This window comes from Notechis scutatus, chromosome 4 (genome assembly GCF_049901735.1).
Source record: "Notechis scutatus isolate UNSWTSFEM ecotype Mainland chromosome 4, rNotScu1.2, whole genome shotgun sequence".
Classification (NCBI taxonomy): domain Eukaryota; kingdom Metazoa; phylum Chordata; class Lepidosauria; order Squamata; family Elapidae; genus Notechis; species Notechis scutatus.
In genome coordinates, this window is record NC_142012.1 from 144,335,598 (window position 1) to 144,351,567 (window position 15,970).

General features: G+C 37.4%; 1 protein-coding gene across 1 annotated transcript; it reads right to left on the reverse strand.

Moving 5' to 3' along the window:
• Positions 1-298: 298 nt before the first annotated feature.
• Positions 299-14,265, reverse strand: LOC113412499 (primary amine oxidase, lung isozyme-like). The gene is made up of 4 exons (XM_026668178.2): positions 12,690-14,265; positions 3,381-3,666; positions 1,239-1,368; positions 299-583 (listed from the first exon to the last, which is right to left on the reverse strand). Exons 1-4 carry the CDS (start codon positions 14,263-14,265, stop codon positions 299-301), a joined length of 2,277 nt encoding a protein of 758 aa, XP_026523963.2.
• Positions 14,266-15,970: the final 1,705 nt, after the last annotated feature.

Here is a 15,970-nt window from a genome sequence, read left to right on the forward strand (position 1 = left end):
TTAGAAAAAATCCACTCTTTTATCAAAACCAAACAACCAGTTGCAAAATACAAGTTTAACACAGAGATATTCCCACAGATAATAAAATATTTGCAGAGAATTCCATGCTATCACACTTTCCTGAACATAGTGGTCTAATAATCCAGCAAAAATATTTATTAATGCTGCAGAAGAAGAGAGGAGAGAAAAGGAACACTGTAAAAGACTAGTGAGGAAAGTAACTCCTCAGTATTTACAGTATTTAACATACATTCATTGTTTGTTTCCAATGTCTAGGTCACAGGTCAAAAAGAAGGCATTAGAAAATTGTCATGTTTTGAAAACCCTCATAAGTGAAAGGAGGAAAAATGGGCAAACACGAAGCCGTTTTTGCCAGGCATGCAAGTTGGTTGAGCTCACAGGATGTGGAGTCCTGCAGGTGGCTGAAATAAACACTGTCTGGAGAATACATGGAAGGGTCATCATCAAAATAATTGTATGGTCTCAAGAAAAAACCAACTTCATTCCCAAGGGTTGCAGTATTGGGTATATCCTCAGAATGTGGAATATGTAGAAAACCAGCATTGATCCAGGCAACCAGATCCTATAAAAGGAAAAGGGGCAATATCATTGTGGTATCTCAGATACAACATCTACTAAATAGAAAACGACAGAGGAACAGATTCAGAGAAACCAAACTTATTAATTAAAGCAGCAGATGTAGTAAAATCTGGGATAATCTGACAGCATAATTTTATGTTTGCCCACTCAGAATCTGGGATATGTAGAAATGGAAAACTGGGAGTACAACATTGTTAGCAAAGATCTTTTATCCATTCTGAAAATTTTTATCGGTCATGGTATTTAAAAAGCCATTAAAAACAAATGCAATCATTAAGGCATAAATCCCATGCATACAAGTTTGGCTCAGTGTATTTTCCAAGGTCACATTACCTCAGCTAACAAGAATGCAAACAGGAAAACTAAGGTCTAATACAGGAAATTTTAATTTGTCATCTGAGCATTTAAGTTGTCACTAAGTCCATTTTTTTTCCTTAAGGGAATGTGCTTCTAAAACCTTTAGCAGCATTAGCCTACTTCCGGACTAAGCTGCAGGTGATAGTCCAACAGGCTACCTTTCTATTCTGGTGTCTTCCAAGTAAGTTTGACTTTAACTCAAATGCATTTGGACAGCACCAGGTTGTGGGATAATTACCTGCAAGGTGCTTCAGTGCTCAGTAGGATTCACCTTCACTTACCTCATTGACAATGCTCTCATTGTTTATGAAGTCAGCAAAGGCCACAGGAGGATTCCATGGGTCAACCTGATTGTAGATAGTGGTGCTGAAAGGTTCATTTTCTTTCCTCTTTGTAACAACTAGCTTATAACTTATAAGGCAAAACAAGAAGAGTTCAGAGATTGAGGTTTATTCATTATTATGTTTCTTCTTAAAAATCTTGGAAGTTTATGGTTTCAGGAATAAGTGTTGAAGGGTAATATAACAGCAGGTTTCTATTCCATGATTGCCCACTATAAAATATAGGGCAATTTTTGTTATAATTTATTATAAAAGAACATTTTATAATCAGTACCTCAAATTAGGCCCAAAAGTGCAAGTGTAAAAATTTATAATAACAAGGATTGGATTCTTTAAGTATTCAACCAGAGCAATTTGAAAGACACCCACAGCTCCCAATAGCCAATTTTTTCTACTCCAGATATGGCTATAGCTGGAATAATAGGATGAATTTAAAAATTTATTTCATAATTCTACCTTTAATTTATATTGTTTATATTTACTAAAAGTCAACCTCTCAATAGTTTTTCTCTAAATTTAAAGTTGTTTCCATACATCTCAGAACCTATCTGATTTGGGATTTTCTTGGTCTCTTTGGGACATGTTGAAGTAAATGAAAGATTGTAAGACCCATTTTGCTAGATAGTATTATCCTCCAATAATCTATAGTATTTGTCTTAGATCAAGCTCAGGAAGAGGTCTCAGACTGAGGATAAATTCCTAAAAAGGGAACATTGTAATACTACTCTTCCAAACATGATTACAGATCAAAGCCCAAACATACAAAATTTGTCAAAGGAACTGTTTCTTACTATATAATCCAGTAAACTAAAGGTAAAGGTAAAGGTTTCCCTTGCACATACGTGCTAGTTGTTTCTGGCTCTAGGGGGCAGTGCTCATCTCTGTTACAAAGCTGAAGAGCCGGCGCTGTCAGAAGATGTCTCCGTGGTCATGTGGCCAGCATGACTAAACGCCGAAGGCGCACGGGACGCTGTTACCTTCCCACCAAAGTGGTCCCTATTTTTCTACTTGCTTTTTACATGCTTTTGAACTGCTAGGTTGGCAGAAGCCGGGATAAGTAATGGGAGCTCACTCTGTTACACGGTGCTAGAGATTCAAACCACTGAATTGCTGCCCTTTCTGATCAATAAGGTCAGCGTCTTAGCCACTGAGCCACCACGTCCCATATACAATCCAGTAGTGAATTGTTAATGAAATCCATTTCCAGGGACTTAACGGTCCTGTCATGATTGGTAGTGAGAAATGTGAGCTTGAAGAAATTTTTGCAGAGTTTGGCTAGCACTTTGTTTCTTTATATGCTCTATTGTTATATCTTGGGACTGGACATGTTTTTTTAGAAAATATTTTAGCATTAGCACTTTTTAAACACTAAGAGACTCAGTGGTGCAGTGGTTAGAGTGCAGTATTGTAGTCTACTTCTGCTGACAGCTGGATGCCTACAATTTGACAGATTGAATCTCACCAGGCTCAAAGTTGACTCAGCCTTCCATCCTTCTGAGGTGGGTAAAATGTGGAGCCAGATTGTTGGAGGCAAGATGCTGACTCTGTAAGCTGCTTACAGTGCTGTAAAGCACTATAAAGTGGTATATAAATCTAAGTGCTATTGCTATTTAGTGTCAGCCCTGAAGCCTGAGCTGAGGGATAGGGAAGGGGAATTGAGATAAACGGGAACCTGTAGCCAAAACAACATATTTTTTCTTGGTAACCAAGGACATTCTCACACTGGTCAAAGAAAGTGATGCTATCTGCAATGATGCTATCCGGCTGCCAGCCCGTACTGTGATTGGACCATGTGATTGATTGTTTTGAGAAAGTAGAAAAGCTTTCAATCACATGGTCCAATAACAGTATAGGCTGGCAGCTGGGTATCATCACTCTGCCTTCCTCCAACCAGATGTGAGAATGTCCTTGGACAGCGACATCCGGTATCACATCATCTACAATTGGCTAAAGAAAGCAGAGAGATGGTTATATAGTTTTCTTTAAAATTAAAATTGGCAATTCCTGTCTATCTTATTCAAGATGCTGAAACAGAAAGACATGGGTGAATCCATTTTACTTTTACATTTAGAAATCACTTACCGACCCCAACTTAGGCCTGGCTCCATTGGATCTGATTCTGGCAAATGGTCTCCAGAAAAGCTGACAGTCTGGATCCGATAGCCATGCTCATGGCCCCACTTATTGGTACAGTTGGATGCAAAATAAATATATCTGGGCATATCATCATGGAGATGGAATGCTGCTTTGTTCTCAGTGTCCAAAACTTTCCTAACCTTTTTCATTCGATGGATCTTATTTTCTGGACTCCAAGGGGCCTGCAAGGTCTCAAAAGCCATGTCATTACCAATCAGGGTATTTTTCACACCTCAGAGAGAAAACAAGAAATCAGTACTTGGATAGCTGTTGATAAATAAAAATATTCTTGTTGCATTTTCAGTTTCTTAAAATCAAATTGTTTATACAATATATGTTTGCTAACAAAGGGATAAAATTGTTATGTGTATGCATAATTAATTTTCGAGATTTAATATGATCCAAGTAAGTCAGTGTAAAAAATCATTGCAAATATTACAAATACAAAAATGATAAAGGCGAATTAAATATTTCAGGTAATAGTTCATTAGAACAAACCATTCTGTGAGGTTATTCAGTCTCCTTTCTTTATTTGCTAATATGTAGTTGAAACATAATAGTTTCCCACCTTTTAAATATATATTTGCAACTAGCTAATACAGTTTACAAATAATCAGAGTTGGAAGGGACCTTGTAGGTCACCTAGTCCAACCCCCCACTCAAGCGGGAGACCCTACTCCATTTCTGACAAATGACAGTCCAATCTCTTCTTGAAAGTCTCAAGTGATGGTGCTCCAACAATTTCCGAGGGCAAGCTGTTCCATTGGTTGATTGTTCTCACTGTCAGAAAGTTTCTCCTTATTTCCAGGTTAACTCTCTCCTTGTTCAGTTTCCATCCATTATTCCTTGTCTGGCCTACAGGCACTTTAGAAAATAGCTTGACCCCTTCCTCTCTGTGGCAGCCCCTCAAATATTGGAAGACTGCTATCATGTCTCCCCTGGTCTTTCTCTTTACTAGACTAGCCAAGCCCAGTTCCTGTAACCGTTCTTTGTATGTTTTAGTCTCCAGTCCCCTAATCACCCTGGTGGCTCTTTTCTGTACTTTTTCTAGAGTTTCAACATCTTTTTATAATGTGGTGACCAAAATTGGATGCAGTACTCTAGGTGTGGTCTTACTAAGGCTTTATAGAGTGGTATTAGTATCTCCCTTGATCTTGATTGTATCCCTCTATTAATACAATTTAGGATTGCATTAGCTTTTTTGGCACACTGCTGGCTCATATTTCACTGGTTGTCCACTAAGACTCCACACCTTTCTTTCTTTCTTTTTTTTTGGTAAAGTTTATTTGAGTTTTCACAAAGAGAAAAAAAATACAAATAAAACATCTTCTTTGAAAGTAGCGTAATCCCAGGTTACATTTCTTCGTACAGACACAAATTCAGGTTCATGCTCATTTTTATATTCTATTCCATATCTTATTACTATTTTACATTTTCTGCATAGCTTCTCCCCTCTTTTAATTTTCTCAGTTTTATTTTAATTATCTCATCTCAATTCAAATCATTATATTTATATTTTTTGTCTGTCCTGTTTCAATTATCTATTATCTTTTCTCATTAAACAAAATTTCTCATGTAGTTACTGATTGGAGTATGACGCCTTTATATCTTTTAAGTTTATCCATTTAACTCTTATTTAGGCTTCAATATATACCCTAAAGTTATAACATTCAATATAATACATAACTTCCATTCGGATTTTGCTTGGTACATTCTTAAAATACACACTATATTCTTAAAAAAAGAAAAAAAATATAAATTTATGTAATTAAAATTTATTACATAAATTTATGTAATTAAAACAACGCATTCCATTCCAATTCAATTCTACCATTAATATTAATATTCATTAAAGTCTTAACTTCTTTAACATTATTTTTCAATTAAATATCATACTTCTATGGGAATAATTATAAGCTTTCCATAATTAATTCTCCCCCCCTTCACTTATATTTTATAAAACATTAACTAATTAAAATGTTCCCGTTCCTTCCTAATTCAATTTTCTCATTTATTTTATTTCACTTATTTTATTAACAAACATTTCACTAAATTACACTAACTATTTTATCCCTCATTTTAATCATACATTGTTTCCAATTTTCTCAAGTTATTTCTATTACTAATATAACAATACAATCGTATGTACCTTTACAGAATCCCTTTTTCAGTTAGATTTTCACCCATTATCTCTAAATAGGCCCTGTTTCTCTATATCTTGCTCCGGTCCTTTGTAACTTCTTTTCCTTTCCTTCTTCCCTCTCTTCTTCTCTCTCCCCTTTTTACCCCTTGTCTCTCTACCTCTATTTCTCTCTTCTGTATTCCCCTTTTCTGTTGCTTTCCAGTATTATACTTATTTTTGAATTATTTTTCTTTTCTTTGGTTGTTGTTTTTAAGTCTTAAATTCTCCATTCTCTTTCCCCCTTTCCTTTTTCTTCCCCACATAAAATGACTTGTTCATTAAAGATGGCTTCTTCTTTGTCCCAGTCTTCTTGTTTTGCAGTCTTTTCTTTTTGTTTCTCATAGTTCTAAATCTCCATTTCTAAGAATTGAAAAACTAAGCCAAAAGAACCCTTCCTTTCTTGTGCATCTTCTTTGTACTTTTTAAGTTCCATTTTCAATTCATCCAGAAGTGGTGCCATTGTATAAATTTTTAAACAACCACCTGATTAATTTTAGTCATTCAAATGTAATAACCAAGAATCCAAAGATCACCAAATAATCCAAATACACGCAAGCTGTTTCTTTTTGCTCTTTTTTTCACTTTCTCTTCCTAGAGTTACTGTTTAGTTACAAAATTTCAGTTAAAATGTATCTTTTAGAAGTCTTGTTGAAGTTTTACTGTAGATTCTTTTTAATTCCAGGCAGTCTCCTGGATTTCTGTCTGTCGCCAAAGAGACTTCAAGCCGGAAGGCAAGACTCCACACCTTTCCATGACAATGCCTTTGTATATTGGCAAAGAGGGTTTTTATCATTTATCATCTCTACTTGAGAAGGAACCTTGCCTAGAATTTAATTTAATTTAATTAAGGACCATTATGTTATTATAGTTTGTCACACACTCAACTACATGTTGAGACTGTGTTTGGCACTTTTGTCTACCTATTGAGTCCTTTCCAAGGACCAGGCATAGGTAGATCTGGATGTTTGATGGTGTTACAAATATTGCAGGATGGAAGCTGTTCTAAGTAAAACTACTTTTTGCAATTAATTGATAATTTGCCAATGCCGATGGTGTTCAAATGGTACTCTTGTAGTTTTTGGATTGTACCCAAGGCACCAATGACTTTTGGGACTACCTTTGCTTCCTTTGTTCTATTTCTTTAAAATTGTTTTATTTCTATTTGCAGTCTTTGTATTTTGTGATCTTCTCAATTTCATTCTCTTCTATTCTGCTGTCTCCAGATATTACCGTGTCCAGACTTTTTTGTCTTTCTTATTAACAATTGTTAATTCCAGGGTGTTATAAGACAGGTAACTGTCTGTTTGAATTCTAAAGTCCCAGAGCAATTTAGCTTCTTCATTTTCTTCATTTTCAATGACTTTTTTTAATGTCCCACTAGTTCTTGCTTGCAGGCAAATGGTATTTTTTGCATATCTTCCAGTGCAGTATTATTGCTATGTGTTTTACTGCAGATTTGAAAGGAAACTACAGCCACCTATCTCCACAACCCCCATCTCAAACACACCAACAACAGCCAAGCCTCCTACAACTGACCCCAACCCATTAAGTTCACAATGTCTGGTGATCACAGAAAAAGAAGTGCAAGATCTATTTCACAGACAAAAGCCAGAAAAGCACCAGGGCCAAACAAGATAATTCCTTCTTGCTTAAAAGTCTGTGCTGACTAATTGGCCTCCATCTTCACCCGAATATTCAATAAATCACTAGAGATGTGCAATGTTCCTTCTTGCTTCAATGCTCTACTATCATCCCAGTGCCAAAGAAGTCCTCCATCAGGGAACTGAATGACTACAAACCAAATTGCTCTAACATCTGTAGTTATGAAAATCTTTGAAATGTTAGTGCTGTCCCACCTGAAAACCATCACAGATCCACTGTTAGATCCCATGCAGTTTGCATACCGAGCAAATGGATCAATAGATTATGCTGTTAATATGGTTCTTAACTACATCCTACAACACTTAAATCTCCAAATACCTATGCAAGGGTCCTCTTTGTAGATTTCAGTTCCGAATTCAATACCATCATTCCAGACATTCTTCTAACTAAATTAACTAAACAAGTGTGTTCAGCTAGCGGTACCTGAACACACTTGTAAGTGGATCATAAGCTTCCTAACAGACAGGAAGCAGCAGGTGAAGCTAGGCAGAATCACATCTGATACCTGTACAATGAGCACAGCCCCCTCCAAGGCTGCGTGCTTTCTCCACTTCTCTTCTCCCTATATACCAATGACTGCATCTCAAATGATCCATCTGTTAAAATACTGAAATTTGCAGATGATACATTAGTGATGGGTCTCATTCAAGACAATGATGAATCCGCATACAGACTGGGAGGTTGTACAACTTGCCTCGTAGTGTAACTGGAACAATTTGGAATTGAACACATTAAAAACTAGAAATGGTGGTAGGCTTTCAGAGAAACCCTCATATACTACCACCTCTTACAATACTAGGCAACACAGTATCAACAAGTAGAGACCTTCAAATTTCTAGATTCTATCATATCACAAGACCTAAAATGGACACCTAACATCAAAAAAGCACAACAAAGAATGTTCTTTCTGCGCCAACTCAGAAAGCTGAAACTGCTCAAACAAGGAGTTGCTGATACAGTTCTACAGAGGAATTATTGAGTCTGTCATCTGCACCTCTATAACTGTCTGGTTTGGTTCTGCAACCCAACAAGACAGGTACAGACTTCAGAGAGTAATTAGGACTGCAAAGAAGAACAATTACTACCAACCTCCCTTCCATTGAGGACCTGTATTCTGCATGAGTCAAAAAGAGGGCTGTAAAAATATTTACAGACCCCTCACATCCTGGACATAAATTGTTTCAGCTCCTACCCTCAAAAGGACACTAGAACACTGCATACCAGAACAACTAGACACCAGGACAGTTTTTCCCCAAAAGCCATCACTCTGCTAAACAAATAGTTCCCTCAACACTGTCAAACTATTTACTTCTTCTCATCACTCCTTATTACCCATCCCACTTGTGACTGTATGACTGTAACTTTGTTGCTTGTATCCTTACGATTTATATTGATTGTTTCCTAGTATGATTTGATTGCTTATTGTACCCTATGACTATTATTAAGTGTTGTACCTTATGATTCTTGATGAATATATCTTTTATTTTATGTACACTGAGAGCATATGCACCAAGACAAATTCCTTATGTGTTCCAATCACATTTGGCCAATAAAGAAGTCTATTTTATTCTATATCTATATCTGTCCTGCTGTTACTTCAAGTCAGACAAGACAATCTTCCTCAGCAGCTAACTAGGTGGTCTGCTGTTTCTTCAGCTTCTTTGCAGAGACAGCGTTTGCTGTCATTTGCTGTCTTTGCAATTCAGACTTTGTACGCATTTGTTCTTGAGGCTTGCTCTTGTGTGGCCAGAATTAGTCCCCAGGTCTCTTTCTTCAACTTTCTTGCTCTTAGCCATTTGACATGTTATCTGCTTTCCCCGCTACTTTTTAAGGTATTGGCCATGTAATGCTTTGTCTTCTTTCCTTTCTCTTCTTCATTTGATCTTTTCTTTGTAGGCCTGTTTGGACTCTTCACTATTCAGTATGAAGAGTAGACAGAGAAGACTACAGAGTATACTAGAGAAGTATATTCTACCTACCAAGGATAATGGGTGGGTATGAAATGTTGCAAGTACATCAGACAGTTGAAGAAGAAAAAAGAGCATTGGAAAAATATATGAAGAACAACAATGAAAATGCACTGAAGCCAGTATACCAGGAAGGCTTACTGACTAGTGGAGAGAGCAAACTGGCACTACAAGAAAGATAAAATGAAGAACAGAATTCAAACACACAAACACCAATCATATAACACCCCAGACTTAACAAGCCTTTTTGAAACTCATTGTGACATTCAAATCCAAAAGTTTTTGCCAGCATGCAGCATATAACTGAGTGTTCTATTGAAGACATAGGATTGTATATAGTATTTTGGAGTAATTTGAGGAACACATTGGTCAGGGGATTGGTAAGGCCACACATGAGGAGATTCATAAAATATGTCTTGTGGACTTTTGTTTCTTAAAGCTATGGAAACCATATATTTGGGGTTACACCATTATTTTTATATAGTTTTTGCATTTGCATCTTAGTGGAGACATCAGGGACAGGTAAAATACAACCACCAGCCAATTGTAGCCTCCACCTCATTGTGGAGGAACAGAAGGTGAGGAGCATTCTGAGGGCTGTGGACACTAGAAATATTGTTGGTTCTGATGGTATCTCTGGCTGAGTGCTTAAAGACTATGCTGATCAGTTGGCTGGAATCTTTACCAGGACCTTCAATCAGTCTTTATCCCAGTCCACTATTCCATCTTGTTTGAAGGCTTCCACCATTGTTCCACTGACAAAGAAGTTCCCTATCAATAATCTCAGTGATTACAGACCAGTGGCACTCACTCCTATCATCATGAAGTGCTTTGAGAAATTGGTCTGCCAGCACATCATTTCTGGCCTTCTGCATATATTTGATAAACACGAGTTTGCATACAGAAGAAATAGATCTACAGAGGACGCTATAGCCATCACTCTTTACATTGCTCTGACTCATCTGGAACAGCAGGGGGGCTATGTGAAGATGCTTTTTGTAGATTTTAGTTCTGCATTTAACACAATTCTTCCACATAGACTAGTGTCTAAACTTCTGGACCTTGGACTTTCTTATTCAATCTGCCTTTGGATTATGGATTTCCTGTCTGGCCTCTCACAGAGGGTCAGATTAGGTAATCATAGCTCTTCAGCCCTTATTCTTAACACTGGTACACAACAGGGTTGTATGTTGAGTCCCTTGCTCCATATTCTTTATGTGCATGACTGCATTCCCACTTACGCTAGTATTACTGTTACGAAATTTGTAGATCATACAACAGTGGAGATGAGTCTGCCTACCGAGATGAGGTGAACTGGTTGCTTTCATGGTGTGGAGACAATATCTTGGTCCTCAACACCAATAAGACCAGGGAGCTTATAGTGGACTATAGAAGGAACAGATCAGACATCTAACCCTTGCTTATCAATGAAGACCAAGTGAAGCAAGTGGCCAGTTTTAAGTTTCTGGGTGTTACCGTAAAAAAGGATCTGACCTGGGGCGCTCACATTGCAGCACTGGTCAAAAGGGCCCAGCAGAGATTATACTACCTGAGACTTTTCAGAAAACAATAACTGAATGAAAAACTGCTGGTGACCTTCTACCGCTGCAACATAGAGAGCATTTTAACATATTGCACCTCTGTATGGTTTGCCAATTGCACAGTGGTGGATAGGAAAGCACTCCAGAGGGTTAATTTCATTTCCCAGAAGATCATTGGTTGCCCTCTCCCCTCTTTGGAAGAGCTTTATAGCTCCCACTACCTTAAGAAAGTTCAAAACATTCTCAAAGATCCATCTCATCCTGGGAACCCTTTTTCTGAACTATTACCATCTGGCAGATGGTACAGAATAATAAAAACAAGGACAAATAGGCTGAAAAATAGTTTCTGTCCCAGGGCAGTAACTCTATTGAATTCTACTGTATAGTGCAGTGTTGGTGCACTGTCGGGGTTTTCAGTTCAATGTGGAGAGTGTGAAGGATGTTTGCTTGTGTTTATTTTCATGGTCATGATATGCACTGAAGATGGTGTTTGATTTCATTGTATGAGGTGCAATGACAATAAAGTAAACTAACTAACTAACTAAAAAACCTGCACTTCCAATTTTCAGTAATGAAGATCAGTGTGGTTAAATAAGGGTCGGTTAAATGTGTGCCCTGTCTTAATAGGATATACATAAAACTTATAAAAATATTTACATATACTATTTTCTCAATCCTTCTTCTCACCCATGCAATATACAGATCCTCAATGGAAGGTAGGCTGGTTGCAATTGTTTTTTTTTTTTCTGCAGTCCTAACTACCTGTTGAACCTATTTGGTTGCTGTACCAAACTAGACAATTATAGGCAGACTCAGTAATTCCTCTGTAGAACTGTGTCAACATCTCCTGGGGCAGTACAAACAAATCAGATCAAGTTAGCCATTGCATTTTGCTGGCTTATAAACAAATGAGTGAGAAAATACTCTTTAAAAATGTTTAGTTTTATTCCTCTGTCTTGAAATCACCCGCCAGTTCCGACTCCATCTGAAAACCAATTTAGAAATGTAACTTTAAATTGGAATACAGATAGTCCTCAACTTTTAACTACAATTGAGCCCAAAATTTCTATTGCTAAGTGAGACAGTTAAGTGAGTTTTACAACCTCATTTGCCACAGTGAATCACTGCAGTTAAGTTAGTAACATGATTGTAAAATGAATCTGGTTCCCCTATTGACTTGGTTTGTCAGAGGTTTGCAAAAGTGATCACATGATCCCAGAACAGTGCAACAGTCATAAATATGAGCCAATTGCCAAGCAGCTGAATTTTGATCATCTGACTATGGGGATGTTGCAACAGTTATAAGTGTGAAAAATGGTCATAAATTACTTTTTTCAGTATCATTGTAACTTTTTACAGTCACTAAATGAACTGTTGTAAGTCAAGGACTGCTTGTACAATATTGTTGATATCTGCAAGTATTTCAAAAGTGCTGATTTTAGAATCATTTCACATGTACAAGTCCCAGAAATATATGAATAATTATTACAGTTTGATGCCATCATATTTTACTAAGAAATCACTGATTTTATCTTTTTCTTATTCTGAAAATGCATATAGTACTTAAATTGAGTTTTGTTAGAAACCAAGTAATGAAATAAATATCCTTGATTAACAAAAAACTATTCCATGGACCAATGGACCACGGAATGGACCAATAAATAAAAAAAGAAAATCACAATTATAAAAAAAGAAATAATGTTTTAAACAATCTCATCACCTTACTTTAACACTTTTTAAAGAACATTACAAAAATAAAACTTATGTTCCTCACCTGTTGGAAGCATATTGTTGACTCTTTCTTTGTTGTAGTATTTACAATCATTAAAATAATTGTAAGAAAGAAAATTGAGGCAAAAACCCTATAATTTCCTTGAAAGTTAGTAACATTTTTCCTACTTACCACCAATATCCAAATCCACCTTGAAATGAATATTATGGGTATGAATTGTTCCCAACACCCATTCTTGGATTCTATTGCCAAAGTCTTCAGCATCACCAAAGTAAAATGAATTTTGAATATACCCACTGGCATGGACCCGAACACCAACAGCTCCATTTTGATGGAAAATAAAACTCCAGACATAGTCATAGTTGCCAACAGTAGATATAGTCCGAAACACCAGATTTGAATCTGCCAACCCTCCATAAAAAGGAAACTGGATGCTTTCATAATGCCGTCGTATGGGTAATTCAGCATTCTGCTCAAAGATGCAGATAGCATTTTTACGGCTAACAGTTAATGAACTATCATAAAAAAAGTGCCAGTCTAAATAACTGGATAAATAAGGACAATCCAGACCTTGGGTGAGTGGAAAGATATGGGACCCAAGTCCAAAGCTGGCATCCATGTATCTAGTCAACATGGAAGTAGGACTGTTGGATCCATAGATAGCACTTGCTTCTTGCAAACTTAACTCATAGATTATTCTTTCTCCATTAAACCTGACATCAAAGATACGTGGACCCCTGCTTGCATCAATTCCAAATGCAAAACTCCAGTTCAGAAAAGTGACATGATTATTGTGAATCCTATAGCGTGGTCCACGGGGTTCATACTGCAAAGGGCCTGGATCTTTTGGTGGCACCCTCTGCTTCAGTGAAGAGTAGCCCCCATCAAGAGGGACTTCATTAACTTTGTCTACTCTAACCTTTCCCATGTTGAATTGTCTCTCAAGGTCGCCCATATCTTCAAAGTATTGTCCATTATAGAATACTTTTAATACCTTCCACTCAGAAACATCCAAGCTACTATGATCCACTTGGACTTCAAAACCAACTGGATGCAAATAGAAGCCAGACACATTCTGGAAATGACTCACCCACGTTTTGCGATCTCCTGATTTTAGCCCTGGTGGCATTTGTCTGCTATACCGAAGATTGCTTCCATTGTAATTTAGAACTTTTTGCATGAAATTTGGAGCCTTCAGGTATTCATTTCTCTTTAAGAAATTGCGGATTTCACGAAACTCATTTCTCGAAACCATCCTTTGAGAATAAGGCAATTTCCTTCCATATTTTTCTACTGTGATATCTTGATGATATGTTGGATCTGGAAGTGGACCCACCAGATATTCTGTCACATTGGGCTCTGCCTGATTTCCAAAATAGACCACAGCCAGAGCTTCTCGTGCTGGCTGAGATCCTTGATTATCTAGGAATAGTAATACTTGTGCTTTGGGAGGGAGCTGCAAAGTGATGAAATAAATGCAGTTGTCTGATTGTTTGGCTTGAGGCGTCTCCACCAGTGGCACTCCCAGGTTGGACTGTAAATAACTCTTTACTTGCATTATCTCTTCTGGGGTTAAATCTTGAAATACTTGACTGCCAATATCTTGGCCACCATCCTCTTGCCCCTTTTTCTGGGAAGAGCTCTCACATTCTTTGGGTTTTTCTCCTCTATTTTGGAAACTCAAGACTAAGATAATAATGATGGTGATGCCTATTGCTATGAGAGAATAAATCACTTTCAACTTCATCTTCCCAAACCTATGGACAAAAATATAGGTTATGGTTTGTTAAATTTCAAATTTTTATATTTTTAATCCTGGACACAAATATTAAAGACACTTGTTAAGCATGTAAGTTTCAAAAGTATAAATTTCTTGCATTTACAAAACACTGTAGAAATTGTGCAAAGATAGCAATCTTATATATTCACAAATTCAAAAATCTTACCATCCAGTCAGGATCCTCATTTTTTTTCATTGGTTAAAACCAGAAAGTCAGAAGAACGCAATGGCTGCACACTTCTAAATGGACTAGAAGGTGAGCTCAAAGCAAATGGGATTTTATGCTTTTTTAGGCTACGTTTTAGGTTTGCAATTTCTCACTATGCACTTGGTTAATTTTTTGTTATATCAGGAAATTATACATAGATTGAAAGGGAGGGTAAATATTATGTAAATGTTCTTAAAATTATGTCTTTTGATAACATACTATCCAGGAAGTTTCTGAAAGAAGACTAGAAGAGCACTGAGATTTAACAGATTTTTGTTCTGTTACCTTGTCACCCAAATCAAATATCTCTCCTGAGCAAGTTTCTTGAATCTGTGATCTTTATAAAAATAAGACTTAAATAATGTAGCAAGAGGGAGAAAGCTCAGAATTGTTATTTTCCTATATTTATCCCAAACATTTAGTAGGTTATGGAGGACTGCATGATTTCTTAAACTTTGTTTATTTCTATGTGTCTCATTCCAGATGTATATATGTATAGTTTAGGGAAAAAACATCAGAGACAATCCATTATGAAATCTATGTTAAACCACTGTCATGACCACACAGTCTCAGATTTGGATCCACAAAGCCATCTCATTCTCTTCAGTCCTACAATTATTTTCAGGCAACTAGTGTTACTGTATATGTAGCATCAACAATATTAAAGATATCCTAGGCCCGTGATAGCAAACCTATGGCACACATGCTACAGGTGGCACGCAGAGCCCTCTCAGTGGGCATGCCAGCCATTGCCTCAGCCCAGCTCCACCATGCTGACCAGCTGGACTTCAGATCTCTGCCGCGCATGCATGGAGGGGTGGGGTGCATGTGCAGGGCTGCTCGCATTGCATTTTAGGGTCTTGCACAGTGCCCCCGTGCCCCGTTTTGGCTTTCAGGTTGGTGCAGGAAGCCTTCCAGGCCCAAAATGGGGCACGGGGAGCACCAACCTAGAAGCCAAAACAGGGCATAGGGGGCAGCATGTGCCCCACGTGCCCTCTTTTGGACCTGGAAGGCCTCCTGCACCAACCTGGAAGCCAAAAATAGGCAAGGGAGGCAGGGCGTATGTGGCAGGGTCAGATGCACATGTGCAGGGGCGGGGCATGCAGGGGGGTTGCACATATGTTGCATTATGAGTGTATAGTTTAGTATTACATTAATACAATTTTAAACTTAAAGATGTGATTGAGCTAGGCAAAATTATATGAGTTAAAGAACTGTTAGGGATCTGCTTGATTGAATCATAGACTCACTGGTTTAGAAGATGCCTCGGGGGTCTTTAGGTCCAACTGCCCAGAGAAATAATTCTCTAACCTTGAATTAAGATTCAAAATGCAAGCTGTTACTGTCTGAGAAAATTACTCCCTGAGGAAATTCTTCCTTATTTTCAGTTTGGATCACTCTCTGCAGAGCTTCACTCATTGTCCCTTCTACCCTGTCTTCAGGATAATAAATCCACACCTTCCT